The 23449-nt window shown below is 36.1% G+C and overlaps 1 protein-coding gene across 4 annotated transcripts in view; it reads left to right on the top strand.

The window, feature by feature from the left end:
• Positions 1–23449, top strand: part of SLC4A10 (solute carrier family 4 member 10) — a 146884-nt gene that overhangs the window by 20922 nt on the left and 102513 nt on the right. For 3 of the 4 annotated variants that reach the window (XM_058809716.1, XM_058809715.1, XM_058809719.1), the window contains exon 1: positions 10797–11076. The exons of the other annotated variant lie outside the window; for it this stretch is intronic. In XM_058809716.1, the coding sequence (XP_058665699.1) occupies positions 10996–11076 (81 nt within the window). In that variant the 5' untranslated portion in view covers positions 10797–10995. Of the gene's footprint in view, positions 1–10796; positions 11077–23449 lie in introns of those variants that run through there. 4 annotated transcript variants of the gene reach the window in all.

Genomic DNA, 23449 nt, shown 5'->3' with positions numbered 1-23449 from the left:
GCTAGGAATTACAGATTCAGAATTTTACTTACTGTGTGGTGTTAGTCATTGTATTCTTGGGAGAGGTAATAAAGTGAGTAAATGGAGCATCTGTTTGAGTAGAGAACTCATTGATTCTAGTTAGACTAATTCTGTTTTTTTCTGATGGTGGAAGACATGTTTTGGTTTTCAAAGTGAGAAAGAGGCAACAGGCCCAGATACAATAGTAACTTAAATTCAAGCTCTGATTTGGCTTCCCTTGCTTGCCTAGTTTTGTTTTCCTTGGCAAGTGATTGAGTAGTTTCTGAAGTTAGAATAGGCTATAGAAAAGCCTATGGTCTATCGACTGCTGGAGGCTAAGTGAGGTAAGAAAGTAATTTAAAAAAAATGAAACATTTATGAGAATTTTCTTTTTATGACATGGTCTGAATTGCTTTTCTTGGCTTATAATGCTCAGTACTGTCTTTTAAATTAATATGAATTATTTCTATTGCATTTAATTACTTCTCCTGTTATCATTGAGTGATTTTTTAAATCTTTTGTTGCTAATTAATTTCTTGGATGAGTTATTTATAGTGATTCATGTTACAGCTTTAATATTTAAAGTGAGTTATGGTAAACTTGGTTTTTGTATGAGTTGTATGAATAAGAGCCTTAGTGATGGGAAGAATTGATGAAATAATAGATAGAGGTCTCCGTTCACCTTGTTACTAAGTGTGTGCTGGCTGCCATATGTTTGTTTTCAAAGGAAGTTTGTTTTCTTTGTAGTGTAGGAAGAAGGCTGCATTTGAGATTTACATTGCCTCTGGCCAGCCATAGCAAAACACTGTAGATAGTTGAAATATTCAAAACTTTTACTAGTAGTGTGTCAGGTGCCACATTTGAATTATTCTTTTCATGGTTCTCCTTTTGCACACTGTTCTCCTTTAGGCTGGCGCACAACAAAACATGCTAAACTGTAGAATTCATCCTTGAAGGCAAAAATTGGGTTGATGACTTGAAGTGAATCATTATGTATAATGATAATACTATAAAAAGTAAGTACTATATATGAACTTGAGAATAGCCAGACTATTGAAATAATGCATATGTTATTATAGCAATAACAATAATAAATTGTTCTTGGATTATATCTGAGGTAGATTTTTTGGTGTAATACATTACATTGAAAGGTAGTCAAGAACTAACTAACAAAAATATTATTCCTTACATGTACTTAATGAAGTCAGAATCCCAGTTATTTAAAACTAACTGAAATCTTAATGTATTTTTAAAAAAATATCTGCTGCTTCACTTCAGAAAATCCTAACTTTTAGTAATTAATCTTAAAATCCATCAAATTAATGGATATGTTCTATAACATTTCATTACCTTTTGTTTTTACATAATAAAAGTAGAAGGGAATCCAGGACTTGGAGGTCATCCATTAGAATGTAAAATGAAATCAAGCTTGACAATTGCAATTCCAGTACTACGGCAAATGATGTCTCTGTGGTGTTACCTCATTTCAAAATTGCAAGCAGCTGGCAGTTAAAACTTGTATCAGTTTCCTACAAGTGTTTTCATAGTAAACTACATTTATTCTTTTTACTTAAAAGACTCTTAAGCCAACCCACGGACCAAAATAACTTAAAGAGTTGTCTAGGTTGATGTCATTAACTGTGATCACAGAATCACAGAATGTGCCCAGTTACAAGGATGTGGTCTCATATTCATATGAGGTATTTAAATTATCTGGTACTTGTGACTTCAGTGTATGGCATGGTGCAGCTAAACAAGCCATGAAGTGTGACACTAAGTAGATTTTTTTTAGTGCATTGATAACAGAGAGTGAATCTGTGTAGGACATTTACAGCATTTTATCCAGCTGAGTTTTGAAAGCACCATACCAAATGTAGCACTGTTTCCTGTATGAGACTGTTCTACAGGTGACATATTTCAAAGTCAGTTTTTAACTAGTTCCTATCATGAATTTCATGGTATTAAATGTCAAATTTCTTCTACAAAGAGGAGGCAGCACAACATTTTTGTATCAAATTTGGAAACAGTTTTTTCTGAATTTTTTTTTATCAATACTTTAATGTTTCTCCAGTCCTTCATTTTGTTCCTGAGTCTGGTCTGAGAACCCAGTGATCAGGCTTTAGTTCAAGAACATATGTGGTGTCTTTCAGGACACTGGAGATAGTGCAGAATGAAGCCATGTAGTTTCTGAGGAGGAGACTGCTGGACAGCTGTTTTGTGAGGAGAATGCCCTTGCTTTATAATTACCCTTTTCTCTGAAATTTCCGTGGAAATGGCTCACAGTTGTAATTCAAGAAGAATCCTAAGAAAGGGCGTTGAGTAGGAGAGATTTTCTTTCTCGCCTAGCTTTCTATTTGTTTCCAGACTCTCCTGACTTTTTTTCTCGTCAGCTTTGAAAACGGTAGCACTTGAGGAGAGCAGGAAGGCCTGGAATAGGGCTGTGCTGGTGGTGGATGTGTGGTGGTTCCACTGATGTTCATGGGGTGCAGGTGAGAGCAGGAAAGAATTGTCCAGGTTGGGAACCTTGTGTCTGCCATCCTCACCCTCTGGGGAGCTGGTCCCAGCACTGTTTTTCTTCCTGATGGAGAGAGAGGAAAACGGTGAAATTGGCTGCTGCTGGCTTTCTCTTTCAGGACAAAGGGGAAGGTTTATTAGCCTGGGTATATTTAGTCATAATAGATTTGATCATTTACGTTTTGGATTCTCAAACAGGAGCTCTATTTTTGTATGTAATGCACAAAAAATCTTTTATGCTGTCCAGGTTGATGTGATAATTTAGCATGACAAGTGATAAGCTTTCCTCATGTCTGTCTGTATGGTGTGTATGTATAAACTGGAAGGCAAATGACTGCTATTCATAGGAGTGGACCTTTTTGCTTTGTTTTAGCTGCTGCTTATCATCATAACACAAGCAGTTATGAAAGCACCAACTCCCCTTCAAAACCGGGAGAGTCTCCATGATGGGAATGCATCTAAGTTTTACATATTCTTCATTTTAGTATTCTTGTATCTTTCATTGTCCTCTACACCTTTACACTTTTGCAAGTATCTTCTACCTAAGTAGGTAGCTGAAAGGCAGTTTAAATAGAAAAGCAGGCAATGTCTGACTTTTTAAGCTCCTGTGGGAGACTCTGTAGGTTCCAATGACCATTTTGTCCCAGTTTTCTATCTTTGAAACAATCATTGGCTTTTTTTTTTTTTCCTTGAGGTCTTAACATTTTTATCTCTGTCCTTGTGCTATTGAGCATAAAATTTGCTTTTAAATATTCAGAAAACCCCATATGGGCAATTTAAAACATTTTGAATTGTCCCTGGAAATTATACCATTTCTCCCATTTTAATCCAAATATATATATATGAATTTGTCTTGTTTAGATAGTTTGTGTCTCTGATTTCATAATTTATTCCAGAATGTCCCAACATCAGCTTTATGCCTTGCTTCTGGCTTTGAGGGGGGCGCTGTTCTTTCTTCTCTCCTTTCATTATTCTTACCTAAACCAGAGGAGGGCTGCCCCCAGCCCAGTGCCTGTTTAGGCTGTGGATGCCTCACCTTGCACCATCATAAATAAGAAGTTGAGCTATAAGTGAAGTGTGTGCTGCTTGAACAGCTTTTCTGTGTCCCCTCACAGAGAAAAGATGGCAAAATGGATCAGGTGCAATCTTAGCTTGTTTAATCTCCATGTGAAATCCTTTGCTAACTTTGTGAGAAAGCAAATGTTTGTGTCAGAGATCACATTTTAGAATTGATTTTGGAATAAACTACTTGTTAACTTTATTTTGGGAGCTATAAGTGTGATAAAATTAGGTACTAGTCTTTCTGACAAATGACATATTTTTGTGATAAATTGAATTCATAAAGCATTTTTTACTGTCTTGCATTTTCCTGTTGTATGGCTTTCTGTCGAAACGAACCTAATCCTAAATTATACTCTAGTAATAGCTCCTTTCTCCCATTGCCTTCTTTCCAAGCAGTGACCTTGCCTCCCAATCCTTGCAATTCTCATCCCACATTAGTCTTTTAAGATTCCAGAGGCTATTTTACATAGGAACACTATTAGGTTTGTGCTCCAATATTTAAACAAACAAACCCACTTGTTTCACATGGCTGAAATAAACAGTTAAAACAGCCTGGAAATTTTGGTGCTAACTGATATATCCAGCAATTTTCTTTTTGGATGAGCTTTGACTGAGGAATATTTTCTAAAATCAATCTTTATTTATTGCCATTTTCTTCAGAATCAGTATACTTTACAGGAAATGAGAATTTTTGAAATCTTTGCATTGATAGATGAGTTTTTAAAATATCTGTATCTATATTTTATTGATAAAAGTAAAGCTTTCAAAGGAGCATGATGTAAAAATGATATGCAAATAATCTGGTATCTGGGGTTTTGCAGAGATATTCAGACATTTTGATTGCCTCAAAGTATAGGTGAACTAATGAGTAGTGCAAAGCTGAGTTTGTATTCAGATTATGCCAATATGTTTTTAAACCGTGAAGAAACTAGACTGAACCTGTGCCTTTCCCCCCTTTGTTTGAACTGAAGCAGAGGTTTTTTTCTGATTTAGAGCTAGTGCTGAATATGTTGTAGTTGGACATAACCTTTATAGAGCTCTTCCTTTAGAAAATGTCTGGGTTCTCTGCTCACGATGGGTGTACTGCTGCCACGGCTCTGCAGTGTGTCAGGGTAATTCTCTCAAGCTCTACACAGATCAAAAAGATTATTGAAGAATGCACAGGCACTTTTCTTTTTGCTAAGTCTGAAATAGAAGGGGCTAAATCCCCAGGGGATTGAAGTTATATAATTTGGTGATGCTATGCTGATTTATGCCTCTTGAGAGTTTGCCTGCAGCAGAAGCTGGAGGTGATGAGAAGAGATTGGATGAGAGAAAGACCATCCAGGAAAAATTCATCAAATTTGTCATTCTTGAAAGGACCATCATAACATATGGTAAGGCATATCATTTACCTCAGGCTCGGAGGAAAATGATTTCTTCTAGGAGAATATTAATTTTATTTCTTAGAGGATCAGCTGACAGGGTAGGCTTTCTCCTGGCTGGTCTTCCCCTTCTGTTTTCTCTGAAGGGAAGGATGGAAGCTTGGAAATGTCTTATCTGTAGCAGACAAGCAAGTTGGCATTTTGCCATCATTTTCTGCTAGCAGAGAGGGTAATGGTAATCATATGTCAAAATTTAACATTTCTCTTCTTTGAAAGAGAACTTTTTAATGCAAAATATTTAGGAAAGTCAGATCTATTCTGAGGCAGATAAGGAGCTAGGATTAGTGAGCTGACAAATTTTTCTTATGCAAAAGGAGTTTTTCTTCCTCTTCAGGCACAAGGGGAAGATGAAAAAGGATCAAAAGAAACAAACATATGAGGTGTGTAATGTAACTAGGCTGCAACTTCAGTATTGTGTAATATCTGGGAGACACCCAGAGCAACATCGCCTCTCCTGCTGCTCCTTCTGTGGGAAGGCTGTTAGAACTTGCTTTGCTAATGACTTCCAGCCTGTTTAATTAAATTGGTGTTTCTTTGTTACCAGGAAAGCAAATTTCTCTTGTGCTATACAACATTGAGTCCAAATTCCATCAGCACCTTTTTGAGGAAGGGAAAGTGTTTTCCTATAATCAATTCCTCTAATCAACATCCCCAGTGGTTGCAAGTTAAGCCCTTGGTCAGCCATGTCTTAGTTAATAAAGGTAGAAAGGTTTTCCCAGGCTGTGGCACGAGTTACCATACTGGTGAGACGCTTAAAAATGTGGAAGGCTTTGCTTTCTTTTTAGTCAGAAAAGGAAGATATGGTTATTTTAGATAGAACATATTCACCTTCTATTCACACATTTAAAATTGGCCATTTCAGTCTGATTTTACAGATAATTTTCTAGAATACACGATTTATATAAATATAATTTTGCTTAGAAAATAAATGTATGATTTCAAGCTTTGAGATTTGTATTCTTTATTTTCTGTATTTTTCCAAGAACAAGTGTAAGCAACCATCTGTTATATACATTATAAGATTGCTCCTCAGCAGTCTGAGAGAAAGGAGATGTCAGCCTTCTCCTACATTATCTTCTGGGAAATGGGATGCCAGACATTTTAAAATAGTTTTTGAAGGTAAAATGTTGGAAAGAAATCTTGGTTTGAGGCTGTTTTTAATAAATTTATTCGAATTGGTCAATAATATATAACGTAGTGGTCTGGATCATCAGGGACTGGCCAGAGGTACAGGCTTGGGTTTCAAATTTAGGATTCAGCCACACGACCAGTGGGATATTTGGGAAGGCAGGTTTAAATACAGCTGCATTATCTGCTAGGCAGATTTGGAACCAGGCAGTTAATTTGCAAATTTTGACTATGCATCCACAGTTCAGGTCTGCCTCTACTTGTTTCTTATTTTGTTTTATAAATGTTTTGAGTTTTCTTTGACCACAGTCATGGTTGTCCACAGATGAGCTGATTAGACTTATATAATGCCTGCTGACATAATCCCAGGAGAGTCTTTGGACAGTATCTCATTTGAGATGTCCATAAAGTAAAACAAGTTTAAACTGAGTTAATAAAAATAAACCTCAATTTCCTAATGATCTTCCTTTTTCCCTAAAGAAGGATATTAATACTTTATCCAAACCCCAGTAATATAATGGGAGAATTGAATAAGAGAGACATATGTAGACTAAAGAAAGTCAATAGATATAGGCTTATCATCAGGATTAAAGGAGAATGGCTATCATTAATTACTTTTCAGCTTACTCCACTCAACTGCAAAGATAAAATTTTAACCTGATCTAAGCAATCAGCTAAAACTTTGAATTCTTTATTTATTTTGGTTAAGAGAAATTGCTGAGCTTTTTTATATTGTTAATACCATTCTATGTATCGAGATGAAAGTTTGGTGTCTTTAGTACATGAGAAACCAACTGTTATCTTGTCTCTTTTTTTTTTTTTTTAATTCAGGTTTCTAAACCAATTAGTGTTGAGTCTCATTGCAATCTGTGCATTTTCCATTAGGTCCCGTCCTTGATACCAATTCTGCTGTAACTTAAATTTCTGCATTTTTCATTTGTCAGTGTTTTCATATCTTTTAGAAATAGAGGTGTGCAAGATACACTTTTGTGTGTTTTCTAATTTTGATTTCCTCCACTTTTCAGGCTTCCAGCCTCTGATAGTTAAACCACCCAAAATTATTAATGCTGTAGTATGGATTTGTGCTTGTTACAAATCTGTACTGGAGTTTCTTTTTCCTTGGCACTTCTTTCTTGACACACCTATGCAGATCTCTCTTTTAGTCTTTTGTGTGTTAAACTAAACAAAGTAAATGTTTTCAGTTTCTTCTCAAATTTTCCCTGACCATTGTAGAAATCTTTCTCTTCCAGACAATAGATGATCAAAATCAAGAACAATAGAATTTTAATATAATTTATTTTGCATTAATGTTGATATCTATGTACTAGAAATATATTACCTGATAAATTAAAAATTTCATTTCATTTCCATAGGGTCATCATTTTGATAGCTCATAATTATTTGTGATCTACTTTGTACCCAAAATTTCACCCACTGCCGAGGTCTCAATTTTCAGCAGAAACTTAATAATCATCAAGTTCACGTATTTTCATTTTGCACTGTTAAATTTCACCTCAGTTTGATTCTTGTGGTCCTAGAGGTAATCCATGTCTTCCTGGTACTGTTCCAGTCTTCATATATATTAGCAGTGCTTTCCCATATCAGAAATTTCTCAACTATGATTTTTTGGCTGTAATTCATCCTATGCTCTGGTAATTTATAAAAATATGTAGTAAAACTGATCCCTCAAATTACTGCTGAGAAATATGCATTTGTGTTGTTCTTCTAGCTCTTTTGGTGCAGAACTACATAATTTCACCTTTCACAGTCTCCAGTATCTTGCACTGATTTCAGATGTTTTTATCATGATCATTAGTACTAGCAAACACAGCTTACACTTAATTTAAAAAGCTGAGTGACAGAGCTTCTGTTGCTTGCTCCCTCGCTGCTTAGGTCAGCTCTGTTTGGTATGAAACTGATTTGTGGTGGATTCAAAGTGACCATTATCTCACCTTGCGTAACTGACAAGAAATGAATTTTCTTTCTTTTTGTCCTGTGAAGAAGAATTAAATAAAAGCAAACTATATTTGTGAGTAATTTTTTGGATGACATAAAGTGGTACTTTTTGATAATCTAAAGGGGATGGGTTACAAGACTTTTGCTTTAACATCTCAGAATAAATATCTATATTTTTTTAAATGTTACTGTATTTCTACTCTCCATCTGCTTTAAAATTGTTAATGAAATGTTAAAATTTTCACTTTTGCAAAAAGGTAATGGCATTGACATGAGGAAAAGCATGGAGTAAGTTCAATGAAAGTATTCCATAAGCTGGGATAATTTACACAAAGAAATAATATTGTATTTCTGAGTGCATTTATCATTTGTACCGAGATCTTAACCAAACTCGGGAAAATAGTCTTCTACCTTGTGTTTTGCTAGTTTTTGAATTCTTCATGTGTCCAGCTGTAGGAGAGACCATGTGCTCTTTGTGGGCAGAAACTCTGCAGCGATGTGTTTGACAGCTGTGGGGAGAGCCCTGGCTGTGTATTTTTCACTTTCTGAGTGGGAATCTTCATGCAGTACAAGATTTGCACAGGGAGATCCCACATAATATTTATGAAAGGTTGCTTGGCAACCTACATTTTTATATCACTTCTTACCATCTTTCTGGCCTTTGTATCCCAGCAAGCAGCTTTTGGGGACTTGGAAGTGGCAACTTAGAGATGTGGGGTTGTACTGCCTTACATAGTTGTGAGTAGATACTGGACAGAATGAATTCAGAGCTCAGGGTTTGTACAGGAAAAAGTAACCTAATATATAGTGCCGGTGTATCATTATTTTTGTAAATTACCTTTGGAAATAAGAATATTACTGTTGGGGATATTCCTATTCCATACTGGTGTGGGGAAAGCTGTTTTCTCCTTTTATTGCTAAATTGCTCTTTGTCTTCTGAAGGTCCTTTTGTCTTCTTGTGCATATGCATTTATTTTTGTGTGTGTAGATTTAGTAATATTTCTGGTTTGAAAGTGAATTAATGAGTTAATCTGGAGCAAGTTGAAAAGTGGCAGCTTTTGAGAACATTCCCAATGTTCAGAAGTGCCTCCCTGACTGCCACTGCCAGCAGCAGTAAAAAGACAGTGTCAGGTTGTTGGACATCAGGATTAACTCTCAGAGAATATGAAGAGCAGCATCAAGTTGGGCCTTATCTGGTTCTCTGCTGCACTTCAAAGCTTCCCTGACTGGCTCTGCCAGGCTGCTGGACACTCCACTGGAGACCCTGTACCAGTGTGTGGCAGGCAGTTCCCCTTCCCTGGAAATGTAGCATCCTTATGTTGAGGCAGTTGCACACTGGAAAAAGTGGAACCAGTTAAAAATGGTAGCAGGTAGCTTCTCCCTCTAAAGGGGAATATATGGTATTAATGGATGAGACCAGTTTGCTTTTATCAGTGCCATAATGTGAATTACTGTAAACTAAATTTGATTAACTCTTCAGCTACACAAAGGAGCGATTACCACAACTGTACAATAATAATGCTTAACAGGATAGGATCTGGGTGAATTAATTTAGAACTATTAGCTTCTACTTTCAGCTTCTGCTTATATTTTAAAGTAAAGAAGGACATCCAAATTAATTTGAATAACACTTGAAGCAAGCTGAAGTTAAATTAGGGTAGAGTTTTTTCTTCCAAGTTTTATTTGTCAGTAAAATTCAGTTGGTAGCAAAGTGTTTCAATATGTCTTGAGAGAAAATTCCTGCGTGTTTAAGTAGCTGAACTGAATGCCTCAAAATTAGTATCTCACTAAGTGAACACAAATAATTGTTCTATGGGTCTGGAATTCAGAGAAATTGCAAAATGATACTTTTACCAGTTTGGTGGCACTGTTTCATCTTAGGTCTGTGAAATTTTTTTTTTGTTTGTTTGTGTGTTTGCTGCCATAATACTAGCAACAGCAAATATAAATAATGGTTTATAATAATAAATTCCACTAGGAAATTTCACTTTGTGTAAAACATATGTTTTAATTAAAAAAAAATCCAGTTATTACTTTGTAGTTCTAATAATTTTAAAATTATTAAGGAGGTTGCTGTACATTGTTTGCTTGTAAGGTCTCTCTTATCAGAAGAAATTCATGCATGATTGTTTTGTTTGATATCAAACCACATTTTTGCTGTCATAACACTGGCACATTTTCAAGTCATGCTGTTTTCTGGCTGCTAGCAGGGAGTAATGGAAACAATGCAGTGATCATGCAATTTATTAAAAATAGACAATAAAATACTAGGGAAGTGATGCTTCTATTTTATTAGGGACTAGGATTCATAAGGCTTCATAAAAATAGCTATTTCAGTATCACAGAGGAATTAAGATACCTTGCTGCCTGTGAGTTGTTTATAATTTATTTCTGGTGATTTTCCTTTAGATCAGATTGTGATGCTTCTTGTGAATGGTGACTGTGCTTGCTGAGGAGTGGTCATGCAAGCAAAATCTGATAACCTCGATATGTCGCTTCATCTGCTGTTTTTCTTTCGTTAATGCAAAGCTGGTTACATAATATCTAATTTCTCCTTTAGCTGACCAGAGATGAAAACAAAATCTATAATGGCAGTGCTAGGTTTTATAAAAAACGCGAGTGAGGAGTTGAAGGATGTGGCTTGTTCTGTTTGGACGCTGCAGGATTGCTTTAAGCAGTAAGCTTACTGTTTTCAGATGGCATTAGCAGCATCAGTGATATAGCTGTGTCAGCCTCCTCGACTGCTGGATGTCTGTAATCACACCGAGGAAACTATATTTAAGGTCTGATATCTTGAGGGTAATGACTCCAGCACTTATTGATGGACAGAATGGCTGTTAATGCTTTCTTCACTAGCCCAGAAGATTTTGAAAGATAGATAAGTCTGTGATGTACTTTGATAAGACAGGAAATGCAATTTTTGGGGGTCTCTGGAAATAGAAAGGTCATGCAGCTTGGAACCGGTGAGACATTACAGTCCCTAAGTCATCAGGTACGACCTCATGATTTATACGAATATTTCTAACACAGGGTTTGTTTTACAGTTTTAGGTCATTTGCAATCTCTTTGTCTGTGTAATTGCTTCATGTTGGATTTGCGACAGGATTTATAGGCTAGACTGTTTACATAAGCAGAGCAATGTATATGTTGGAATTCTAATGTGCTCATTTATATTTGAAAAATGTAAGATTATTCTCTATATATTTTTAACCTGTTTTATTGTGAACATGTTTTCTTTTAACTAACTAATGGTGAAAGGTTATCCCTTTGCTGCAATGTAAAATGACAGGATTGTATTGCATTTTTATTTTGCTTTATCTTTGCATGACACACAAAAGCTATTGTGATTGTGTTTGTTTGTCATATGAAATGCAGTATAAGGCAACTGTTTACCTACAGTGCCAGGTTATTTAAAACAACGTATCACATTGTGTAACAGGACAGGGCTATTCTGCAGGCACAGATCTTGCTTCATTTTGCAGCAGTAGATTCTTTTTCTTTTTGCTTCATTTCAAATCAGTTTTAAAAATAGCTCATGAAACATAACGGTGAAAGTTTGGCAAGATAACTGTCCTCTTTTTAATTATTGCACTCAGTGACGCATACTAATACTAATGGGTTGTAGAAGATTAATGTCTTTAACATTTAGAATGTTATTAAAAACCAGAATAATTTTATTGAAGCATGTCTCCTTGTTTTGTTTTGGTTTTTTTTTTGGTAACTGCTGTCAACTTTATTGCAAGAGTAATACTTGTGGATCTGCTAATGTGTTGTGATGATGTATAGGAAAGTCAGAGTACATGAAAGAAAGCAGATATATGGGTATTTTACATAGGAAGATAGTGGCCTAATTTCATATATGGAACACAGAAGAGATTTGGAGATACTGTTAGCACTTTTGGTGTTATAAACGTTAGGTAATGGCTGATATATTCCCTTGAATACATCATAGAGCAATTATATTTAAAATTGTAAGATAAATTTATTTTAAAAAGGGATATTCGACTCCATCTTAAGAAATTCTACATATATTTGCAGAACATTTCCATGGCAACGTGTTTGACCATGTGTTTTAAAAGCTCAGCTGAAGCCTGAAAGTAGTGGCAATTTTCTGTCTCTTGCTTTACCCTGTGGAGCAGCAATTTTCACGTATAACTGGACAGCAGATTGGCAGGGGTGAGAGGTATTTTCTGACCACAAAGCACAGGATTAAGTGATCAAGATTTAAAAATATTTTCATGTATCCACCTAGAAATGTAAACATGTAAGTCATGGATTTGATTTTGCATTTGGAACTATATTCTGGTTTCACCTCTTTAATAACATTTTGGTGAAGCTGTATGTGTGTGGGAGGCAACAGAAGATCAGACTTAGGTTTGTGCAGCAATGGTAAAAATGTATTTTAATTTTTAATTCAAAACATATTTGTAGAAAATATTGTATTACTTGTACTGACCATAAATTCCAGTTTCACAGTCTGCTTTATTTATCTTACATTCTTCTTAATAATGGGCAAAGACTGCCCTCCTCTTAAGCTTGATTAAGTTTGGCATGATTTAACTATACCTTTCTCTTGCTACAAGATCCTTTTAATCTGTTAGAATTTATTTTCAGTATTTTGATGTATTAGCCACAATGAGTACATTCTGTTTCTTGGCATTGGAATGAAATTCCTGAAAGTATTGGTTTCATGGTATTTTGGTGCTTTGCAGAGTATTTATAGACCTTTTAATAGGACCAACCCTCCCCAGTTCTTTGTTTTCCTTATTCAATTTACAGTCTTGACTTAGCTTCATTTTGAAGTGGCTTCTTTGCTCATTTGAAATAATTAGATCTCCATGGAATTTTGCATCTGGAAACTACAGCAGTAGGTTGTGCTTGTCCTGGACTCTCATCACTTACACTAATTCTGCAAACTGCATTCTGTGGATGGTTTTGGAATGTATCATTGATATAACCTCCAGTAGTGCAGTAGACATCCATTGCAGCCTGTTGACAATGGAAACTACAGAGGAAAATGAATTGGTGAAAAATGCTTGCTTGAGGAAGTTTGTGCTTAGGTCATTCTGTTTTGAAGCAACACTATTGCTGACTATTGCAAGTGAGTTTGAATATGTTTTTTCACTCAAAGGACATAGTCCCATTAGGACATAAGCCCTTGTTCATTTGGAGGGGGGAGAGAGTAACACCCCAGAAGAATATATTAAGAAAGTAAAGCTGTTTTGTAAGAGAGGAAATTGCAGCAAGATAGAGTTAGACACATGAGAGCACGGAATTGGACTGAAGTGATCTGAAAACTCAAAATTACAAACTATTTTGCTTCTTTTACTTGTTTAAGTCCCACATCCAGCCTCCTAAAAAAAAAAGTTTGAAAGATTGCTGATGTTTTATATTTGCTCTTGCTGCACAAGAGCAGAGTCATTGAATCCAGGGCACTGTGTTAGTAGCAATTTAACAGGAAGACATTTTTGTGCTTTCTTCAAAACTGTATGATCTCTCTTCAAGATGATTGGTACTGTCAGTATTTAAAGAATGCTGTGTAAGGAAGGATCTCTCTAAATAGAGAATTCTTTTCCCTTGACTGAGCATAACGAATGTGCATCCATGACTATGAGTTTCCTTATCTTTAAAACATTGCAATTTACAGGACTCTGATAAAGATCTTGTAGCGGAACACTATTTTAAGAACAGATGGGCAAGAAGCCAAATATTTGTGTTATTTACCAACTTTAAACAAGAATGCTCTTACTCGTGCACTTACACAGTTGTGGTGCTTTTACTTGTTACTGGTGGCTGTCCTGATTCCACAGTGCTGACTTTTTTTGTAGGTTGTAGTACCAGTTTTTAAGGAAATGAGAACACTGGGACAAATGGGAGATTGTGACCAAACATTTGCAAAACATTAGAAGCAAAAAGTACTTTCAGAGGTTGCTGAAAGAATTCAAGTGTTTTTGGTGTACATAAACCTCCTTCCTAAGACATGACCCTCTTCTCTGGTCAAATTCTTCTCAGTATTTTAATTAATGTTTCAAGTCATTGGGCCTAATGACCAGAATTAGGGAAGGCTTACTATAAGCATACCAGAAAGGTGTAAAACATAAAGTAACAGCATAAATATGAAATAGGTAACCACTGCATGGTCACAAAATACATAGCTACACAATGACTGGAGTGTTCTAAGAATGTTCCAATCTATTTAGTGTTGTATATCATCACATGGTCATTCTGAATAAAGATTATTCAAAGGAATTTTGCTAAGATGCAGTCTGAAAATGTGAATAAATCAAATAATAATCATAATAACAAATTATACTATGGTAATATGTTAAAAAATTAGAATAGAGTCATATTTAGTTCCCAAAAATTCCTGTAGAGGTGGAACCACCTAAGATGAAGTAGTAGGGAAGACAAGCATATTAATGCAGTAAAAGAGAATATGCATTACTTAGAGTGGCATTTTTGAGAGAAGAAACTATCACAGTTCATTCTCTCTCTCTCTCTTTCTCCACCCTGTGCCTCTCCTTTCACCCTCCCATCCCATAATAAGCCTCCTAAAGACTATGACTTATTCATGTTATTTCTTGTTTCCTTGCAGGACCATATTTGTTTTGCCTTACTTAAATTTTCAATAAATGTTTTTAATGGAAGAACCCCATTAACATGAGTGCTGTTACACTACTGCAGCCAGTGGCTTTGCTGTCAATATAATTTCTTTTAAGTAGAAGCTGATCCATAATTCTGGTAAATTTGTATAGATTGCTTCATTAATAAACTCAATATTAACTACAGCTCATACAGCATAAACTCCACAGTGCTGGCCATACTGTTCTCAGTGTGACCCTAAAATTGCTTTCCTTGATCATTTAAACAATGTAGGTACCAGTGAGGAGACCACAAGATGTGACTGGTGATAAGGTGGCAAAAAGCTGCTATTCCCTTTATTAAGGGCACCAGGTTTTTTCTTATGTTGAAGTGATCCTTCAAATATTTCATTTGTATCCATTTGCTCTTACCCTGTCACTGGGCAGCCCCAAGAGTCAGGGCTAGGCGTTCTCTACGTTGCCGCCAGTGAGGGAGTTGTATGTTCTGATAAAACACCTCTGAGCCTTCTCGTTTGAGGCTGGACCAGTCCCAGTGCTCTCAGCCTCTCCTTTGATGACCTTTGTGGTCCTTTACTGGCCTTACTTCATTATGTCCGTTTCACTCATGTAAGAAGGGAATCCAGGCCTGCTCAGACATCTCCAGTTATGTCTCAACAGGGCTCGCTAGAGGGACAGAATCACATTATCTGGTAAGGAATCTTGGATTGTCTGTTAACTAGTCAATTAATTACAGAAAAATTTGCACAGAAATCCTTGAAAAATGAGGACTGAATGCACAGAAAATTATAATTGGTAATCTTGTGGGGAAGGAAAGCTTTGAAAATAGCTTAGCTTCATTCATAGCAGTCATTTTAGTAATGAAACCTCCTGTTGTTTTGAAATATCTTATGTGGAATCTACACCCCCCCAATACTAATTGACATAAGCAGGGAATAAATCCTGAAGAGAAAGGCTAGACTAATATTTTGAGCTGAGCAAACTTCAAAGCAACTGAATAAAAGGATATTATCTAGTATGATATCACTAATCAAAAAACCCCAAAAAGGTAAACTAAATGAAATATGACCTAGAGGGATTCAAGAGTTGTGGTTTTAGTCAACTTGACAAAAATAATTTGTTAATTTCTAGTTTTGCTTAAAATTCAGAGTAAACTCAGAGTTCTCAAATGTTCTCGAGCAGCCATTAACTGATAAAAAATATTCAGCTTGGTATATTGAATGATGTAAAAAAAGGAATTAAGGGACATGAGGGAGTGTTGAGGTATAGAAAATTTTTCTCTTTTTTATGATAGCTTCCCTCTGTTACCCCAGGCTGCTTAAATGAAGCAAAAATTTATATAGGAGCCTTCAGTGATTTAAGATCCATCCGTTTCTCTCCTGCTAGCATAATGAGTTCACTTGTTTAAATTTTCTTTATTAAAGATTTTATGCAGGCACACAGAGTCATTAAAATCCATGCAAGGAATCATACCCATATGGTTTGTATCCACATTTAACGCAATTAAAAGTATTCTAGCCAAAGCAGTATCAGTTTAATGTCTCAATCCTGTGATTAGAACTTTCTGGGAAAGGCAGTGTCATATTTATGTCTGAATCCTGCAAGTGGAAAAGGAGAGAAATACCTTGTCCTTATACTGATTAGGGGAGTTCCAGTTATACGTGGCCATTTAGATGTGTAGTTCTGTTTCGGAGATGGGAATTGGTGTGGTGGAGAGCAAGTTTATGATACGAGGGCATGAACTACACTTCAGGCGATTTCTGTCTGAGAGGTAACCATGTAGGTCAGTTATACCAGCTGATGTCTCATTTTAGTTCATTTTAAAAGGATATTTAAATGTTAATGTTCTTTTTTCCTGCTAAGGTTATCTGAAATACTTTAAACTTGAAAAATAGCAGTCCTTCTCTTTCCCTTTTTTCCTTCCCATCGTTTTCTAACTTTTCTAGTCTGTTTTGGTGAATAAAGAATTTGAGACTCCATACAAATACGTGTGTCTTAAGCAGTGGTTGTGCACATCAGAACTTGTAATTTAAGATCAGACAACTTCTAATTTATAAGAAAGTTGAGATTGATTGGTGTTACCTTAGTGTTGTCTTCCAGGCAACATTTGTAATGGAGTTCACTGAATGATCAATAGAAAAATCTAATACATATGAAAACCACCAAATGATAATTTCATAGCACTGACAATAATACAGTGATTTTTTATTGGGTTTTATGTGCTGCTGAAGATTACTGCTGGGTGCTTAGATTCCACATGACAAGCGTAGGCCTAGCTCTGTGAGGACTACTAAGGATGAAGCTCAATGTCTGATAACTGTGACTTGATCTTTAGACTCTCAGTTAAGGTGGTTGTACTAATACATGTCAAAAATAAGACATTTTCGATTACCTGTGCACAGGATTTAATGCCAGTGGCTGGGTAATGCCAGTGAAGTTTACCTGACATATGAAACGTGAAACATATGGAAATGGAAAGCTGTGTTGATGTTCTTGTCTTCCAGAAGGAGCTGAAGACCTCTTTCTTTCTTTGGCAACTTGGTTTCTTTGTTGCCTTCGGCAGACTGGATCCTCTGCTGGATCTCAGTGTTCTGTCACCAGTCCTTCTGCACGTAGTCATGAGTGAATTTCTCATTGCTGCTCACTGAATGTCTCACAGTGACTCACTGGGTTTTGTTATTGCCCAGTCTGCCTTCTGCTCCCCTCCTCCTCTTTCCTGAGTGATTTTCTAGTTTCTAGGGTGCAGATGTGCTGAAATTTCTCAGCCATTTAACTTCTAATGCAAACACGCATATTTGCCATGGATGTCAGTGAAAGATGTAATTTGTGCTGTCAAGAGTAGTTACTAGCACTGCCTTGTGTCCTGAGCATCTACAGCAACAGAAACCTCAGCACAGAAGTGAGACATACTCTGAGTCCTTTTCTTGACTCCTTTAAGAGATAAGAACTGTTGTTTCCTTTTTAGTATCATTTGCAATTGCAGAGACAAGAATTAAATATACATTTTAAGTGATGTCTGTATCATCAGCTATAAACAAATTTTGCTGGTAATTGCTTAGACTTTATTTCCCTCATGGGCTTCCTTTCATGTTCATAGAAGTGTCATTATCAATTTCTCCTTTAATTTCCATTTAATTTTCCTGTCTTTGCTTGGCTGCACTATACACACCTATAGTTCTCTAATTTAATTTAGGAATGTAAAGAATGGCATCTTTCTTGGAGAACTGAAAAATCTCTTATTCTGTTTCTTTAAGTCATAGCAAACAAGATTCAGGCTCTTTTGCTTTGGACACTTTTGGCAGCTTCTTCCTTACAGAGCTGGGCAGCAGGGATCCTGTAGAGTAAATTGGTTAAGCCTTAGAGCCAGTGCTGTTCCCATAATGGATGTTCCTGCCTTCCCAGCACGTTCATCACCAAATATCTTCCTCTCCTGGTTTGCAGGCTGCCATTTGGGACAGGCACATACACTGATCCAGCAGAGCACAGGGGAACAGCACCACACTTCTCAGAGAACAGCAGGTTTAAGTTCAAAGGTATGAAGGGAGATTTCAAATAAGGATGTTACACACCAAATACAGTGTTTCACCTGTAGAATTTGGGATTATAAGCAGCCTTTGGTTGACTAAAATATATTCTGTTGGAAGGATATGCAAATTTGATACTGCTTCTAGGCTGGCTAGAAATATAAACCAGCGTAAGAGTAAGAAGGAAACTGAGCAAGTAGGGACATTCAGAAAGTGTTTAAAATAAGACACATCAAATACAAGGTAATAATAATACAGAATTTCATTTTTTCTCATTGACAGATTAAAAACGCCATCACATCTTTGCTAATATTTTGTCATAATTTGCCATAATCATTACTTTTGTGATTCAGGATGATGGAAAATCAACAAGAATGAGAATAATAATGAATAAAATTTTCAAGGAAATCATAGCAGTATCTATTAATAGAACTATGCACAAGATTTATTGACTTGATCCTTTGCTGTTGAAAAGGAGAATTTCTCATCTATTACTTAGTAATTAATCAGTAGTCTCTTGCTACTCCCCTCCTCTCCTCCCGGTACTCTTTTTAGCAGATAAATATTAAATGGGCATAGATAGAGTGATAGGCTAAATTTGATGTTCCAGTGCTTGTGAGGTTGGATGATCAAGCTTCCAGAGTGCCCTTGCAAGTCAAATCCACTGCTAAAAGGAGAAGTGGGGACATTTGCCTTTTTTGGTTATCTTCTTTTATTCCTCTACAAAAAAATACTTCAGTTTAAATGTAGAATGTACAGGGAGAAGCCATTTCAGTCTTTAGTGGTCTTATAAAAGCCTTGGGCCTTCTTTGTTTGAAGGATGGACAAAGATTTAAGGAAGACATCCTTCTGTTCTTCTGGGTTCCTGTTGTTGCTTCTCATCTCTCACAGAATTTTTCTGTGCACTGTGCCAGTTTAAAATAAGCTCATTCTAAGCAGAGCAAAGCTCTTGTGATATGCACAGTTTAAAGTGTGCTGTTGCAGTCCATGGCAGTGCTGTATTTCAAGATAATTTTTATCTGGACTCTCATCTAGCTCCCATAGACTACACAGGAGTTGTGCAAGGTGCAAGCTAACGTAGGATTTCATACACCTTTTGAAGAGTAATGTCTTTGTGTGTTATGTTTTTATCTACTGAGAATTCTACCACTTGTAAATGGATTTGTAATCCTGATGGATTACAAACCTACTTCCTAGAGTCTTGTATTCTGCCATATTTATATCAGCAGATGAAATTATCTTAGAGAATTAATTTTTCAAAGAAAATAAAATTATTCTGTATTTCCATTTCTAAGCGTGTGTGCCTCTGTTTTTCAAGTGTGCATACTTGTGACTGTAATAGCATATCAGTCACAGCAGAGGAGTGGTTTTCAATTAACTTTTTCCTTTTTTTTTCTTTTTAGATAAGTCAACTCCTATTTAATGTGTTAGCTGAAATCTGTGGTTGCTGTTTAGCAGATCTGATTACACCCTTATTTGGGGACCAAAAACCCTGTGCAACTTTCTGGGATATGTCTGGTTTAAAATACATTAGCTGGCCTTATTCTCTTTACAGTCCTTTGCCTTCAAAATTTACTTGAACATAATCATTGGTAAAGTTATGTATCACACAAGCTGTGATGTTCAGCTTGGAAAGAAGAAATACGCTTAAAATAACAAAGCAAGCTCCTTAAGAAAACCTTTAACATTCTTCTGCAAGAACCCAGGCATCTGTATGTCCAAGGATGCATAAGAACCAGTGATGCTATTTACTCCCAATCACTGGCAAATGATCCATAAATGTGATTAAAATTCCAGTGACAATAGGACTCAGATTAGTCCAGTTCCACGTTACAAAAGATTTATTAGTGTAAATTGGCATGAACTTTTTATGTGGTTACAGAGTGTACAAGTATAAAATGTTTGACCAGTATTGCTTATATGGACTTGGCATGCAGTAAAAGCTTCAGGGGATTAAATCTTTCCTATTATAACTATGTCACAGCAAATCATCCTTATCAACTAGCATTTGAAATCACCATGTTGTTTGTTAAAACAAGGAATGTATGTCAGAGAATATATGTGTAACAGCTTCAGATAACAGAAGTTTCAGGGTATATGAAAGAACAACAATTATTATAGTGCTGTTTCCTTTCTCTTGAGATTTTTGATTACTTTGCTTTGTTGGTGCCAATTTATCTTTGTGTTTTCTGATGCTTTGCATGATCTTATATTGACCTATGTCTGGATTACACTTTGGTATAATGTCCTTCCCTTCCTCCCTTAAATTACATCTGCCTCTAGTTCAGCTTGTGAAATTCCTGTAACTCCCTTGCTTCTTTGAGTGCAAAACTCTTTATCTCCTCTATTATTTGATATTGTTTTAATTTTCTTGATGTTTCTAGAATGTTACTGATCTCAAAGAATCTAGTTGTGTTTTTTCTACCTCCTGCAGTTCCCTCCAGCCCACAGAGATTTTTTCCCCTTGTTTATTAACACTGCCTCATCTCTGGGCCTTTCTGTGGAGATTGTTACCTAAAACATTATCTGCTTTGAATTTAGGTCAAAGAATTTGGTACTTCTGTGCTGTTCTGAGTTCTTTCTGCTCCTATTTATTATTTATTTATTTAGCAATATAATTTCCTTCTGCCTTTCTAATATTTTTATGGTGTACATGCATACAACTATACCTGTTCCTATCTCTGTCTGACTTTGACTTCCAACTATATTCCATTCATAATTTCTCACCCTTCAGTCTCCATATGGATAGCCATCCAACTGTGTGGCTGCCCTGGTACTGTTTCTCATTTGAACTATATACCGTGTGCCAAATCAGCCTCATGCTTGAGTTGGTCTTGTCCCTGCACTGTGGTATCCAAGTTTCTTTTCTGTGGTGACTACTGGAACTTTAAAAAGATTTTTATTCTTTCTCTCTTGGAATGAGACTTCGTAAAACTTCTGTTTTATTGATCTTGATGATCTCGATTTCCTTTATTGCTCTTTACTTTCTTCTATCAGCTTATCAGTTCCCTTTAGGCACTATTTTTTGTTCTTCTCATACAGTTACAAACCCTTCTAACATTCATGGTCCTGGCTGACTCCCAGTATCCATTTTCTCAGTTCCTAATGCCAGCTGCAATGCCTCAAAGATACTGCTGACTATCTCTGGTGAAAATCTTTTGATTCTGCTGACTTTCCGTATTTCTTAATCTCTGGGATTTCTGTCATCTGTTATGGATATTTTTGCTTGCAGTTTTGCCTGTTCTGTATTTTTTATTAGTCATACAGCCCTCCATTTAGTTCATCTATTACCCCATATTTCCATGTGAATTTCTTAAAACTAACAAACTTAGGTCAAAATTCAAGCTTCCTTTTTGTTTCCTGAAACAGAATTTTTTGTTTTGTAGTCTTTGAACCTGTTTCAACTAACTTTTTCTAGTTCCTTTCCATATTCTGACTTTTTAAGAATTTTTTCTTCTCTCTTTGCATTCCTTCCCTTACACAAGAAGTATGTCTGTCTCTTAATATTAAAAAAAAAGAACTCAACACAAGCCAACCCTCTACTCCAGAAGTTTCTATTCACCAGATTAATGTCCTAACCCTTGACCTTCTTCATCTGCTCCCACTCCCCACTCTTCCTATTCATATGCTTTGTACACTTGTCTTAACTTCTTGACTTCTAATGCCTTTCTAGAACTGCTTACTTCTGGTTTCTGTCTTTTGCACTGAAATTTATGTCACTAATGTTCCACTTGACTTCTTCCTGGAGGAATTCCAGTCTAATCCTTTATTCTCCTCCACTCCATCTGTCATCTCTCTGTGATGCTATGTTATAGTCTTCACTAAATTTTTGTTGTTCTTAGACATTTGTCGTTTTGTCCTTGTTGATTGTTTCTCTTTATAGACTCAGTTTTTTATTGGGTGGGTCTTCCTCTCCCCCTTCTCTTTCTGTATGTAGGTGTATGTTTAGATCTCTCAGGAGTTCATACTCAGCTTTGCATCCTCCTCCACACCTTACTTCAGATAATTTAGCCATGAGCATAACCTTTATGAAGGCACCACTGCTTTTTTTTTTTTTTTTAATAGTTTTCCCCCAGTCTAGTTAAACCCTGCTTAGCACAGAAAATTTGCTTGGTCTTCAGTGATCACCTGAATGTAATCATGTCAGAAATAATCTTGAATTTTCTTTCCTTTTCTTTCCTGATGTGCTCTTTTTGGTCTAGGTGGCTCTGAAAGCTGGTAGCTCCTATTTGGTCATGTAGCCATAAATCAGATTGAGGTCTGGCTCACCTCAGCACTGTGACTGTTGTGATCTCATCTGTCTGGCTGACGTTAATACTTACAGCTTTCCTTCACTTGATTACTGGTGTTAATATCATCTTTGCTTATCACTCTGCCTACATCACTTGCTATTTAAGGTCTATTTACTCATCTACTCAAATACAAATACAATACATCTTTTTGTCCTTCTTTTAACAGCTTTTCAACTGGCCTTGTCCTTTCCCTTCCAAGAGAGAGATTTTACCACCAGGTTGAATCTTGTGTTAGCTGTACTGGCAGTATAGTATCAATTTTGATTTCCCAATTGCTATTCATGTTATAGTCATTAGTGAACTTTCTTTTACAGCACCCAGTCTTTGAAGATCCTCATCAAAACTCTTTCTGCAGTCTGTAAAGTGAATTATAACCTTTTAGTGACTTGGCAGATGTGCTAGTTGTGTTCATCTTATTACACTTAGGTTGCTAAGTACCGTTAACTCATGGCTATTTGTTGTTTGTATTCCTATAAGCTGTTAGACCTCCTTTAAGTGATGTGAGTATTGATTTATAAATTAAGTAATTTTTTTTTGACAAGCACATCATGCCTGTATTTGCAGCATGTGTATTAATGGAGCCCATAAACATTGTTTTTATTTCTCCACATATTCATACACATACTTATTTAATAACGATGCTAGTCAAAGTAAAAATAGGAAGAACTTGCAGGTCTGAGGAAGAATGCTTGTATGAGTAAATGTAGAGCAGCAGGTTATTATTATTTTTTAATACCTACGTTAAGATTGGGCTTGAAGAGGAAGCGCCTGTTGCACTAAGTCTGAAAGAGTGTTTAATACTGAAACAGACTCCACAGAGAAGTAGTGGAGTCACTGTTCTTGGAAGTGTTCTAAAAATGAGTGAGTATTCAAGAACTTCGTGTATAGTTAAGTGGGTATGGTGGTATTAGGTCGAAGTTGGACTTGGTGATCTTGGAGGTCTTCTACAA

Source organism: Ammospiza caudacuta, chromosome 8, assembly GCF_027887145.1.
Source record: "Ammospiza caudacuta isolate bAmmCau1 chromosome 8, bAmmCau1.pri, whole genome shotgun sequence".
NCBI classification, from domain to species: Eukaryota; Metazoa; Chordata; class Aves; order Passeriformes; family Passerellidae; genus Ammospiza; species Ammospiza caudacuta.
The sequence above is the reverse complement of the archived record's forward strand: the minus strand, read 5'-3'. Positions and strand labels throughout refer to the sequence as shown.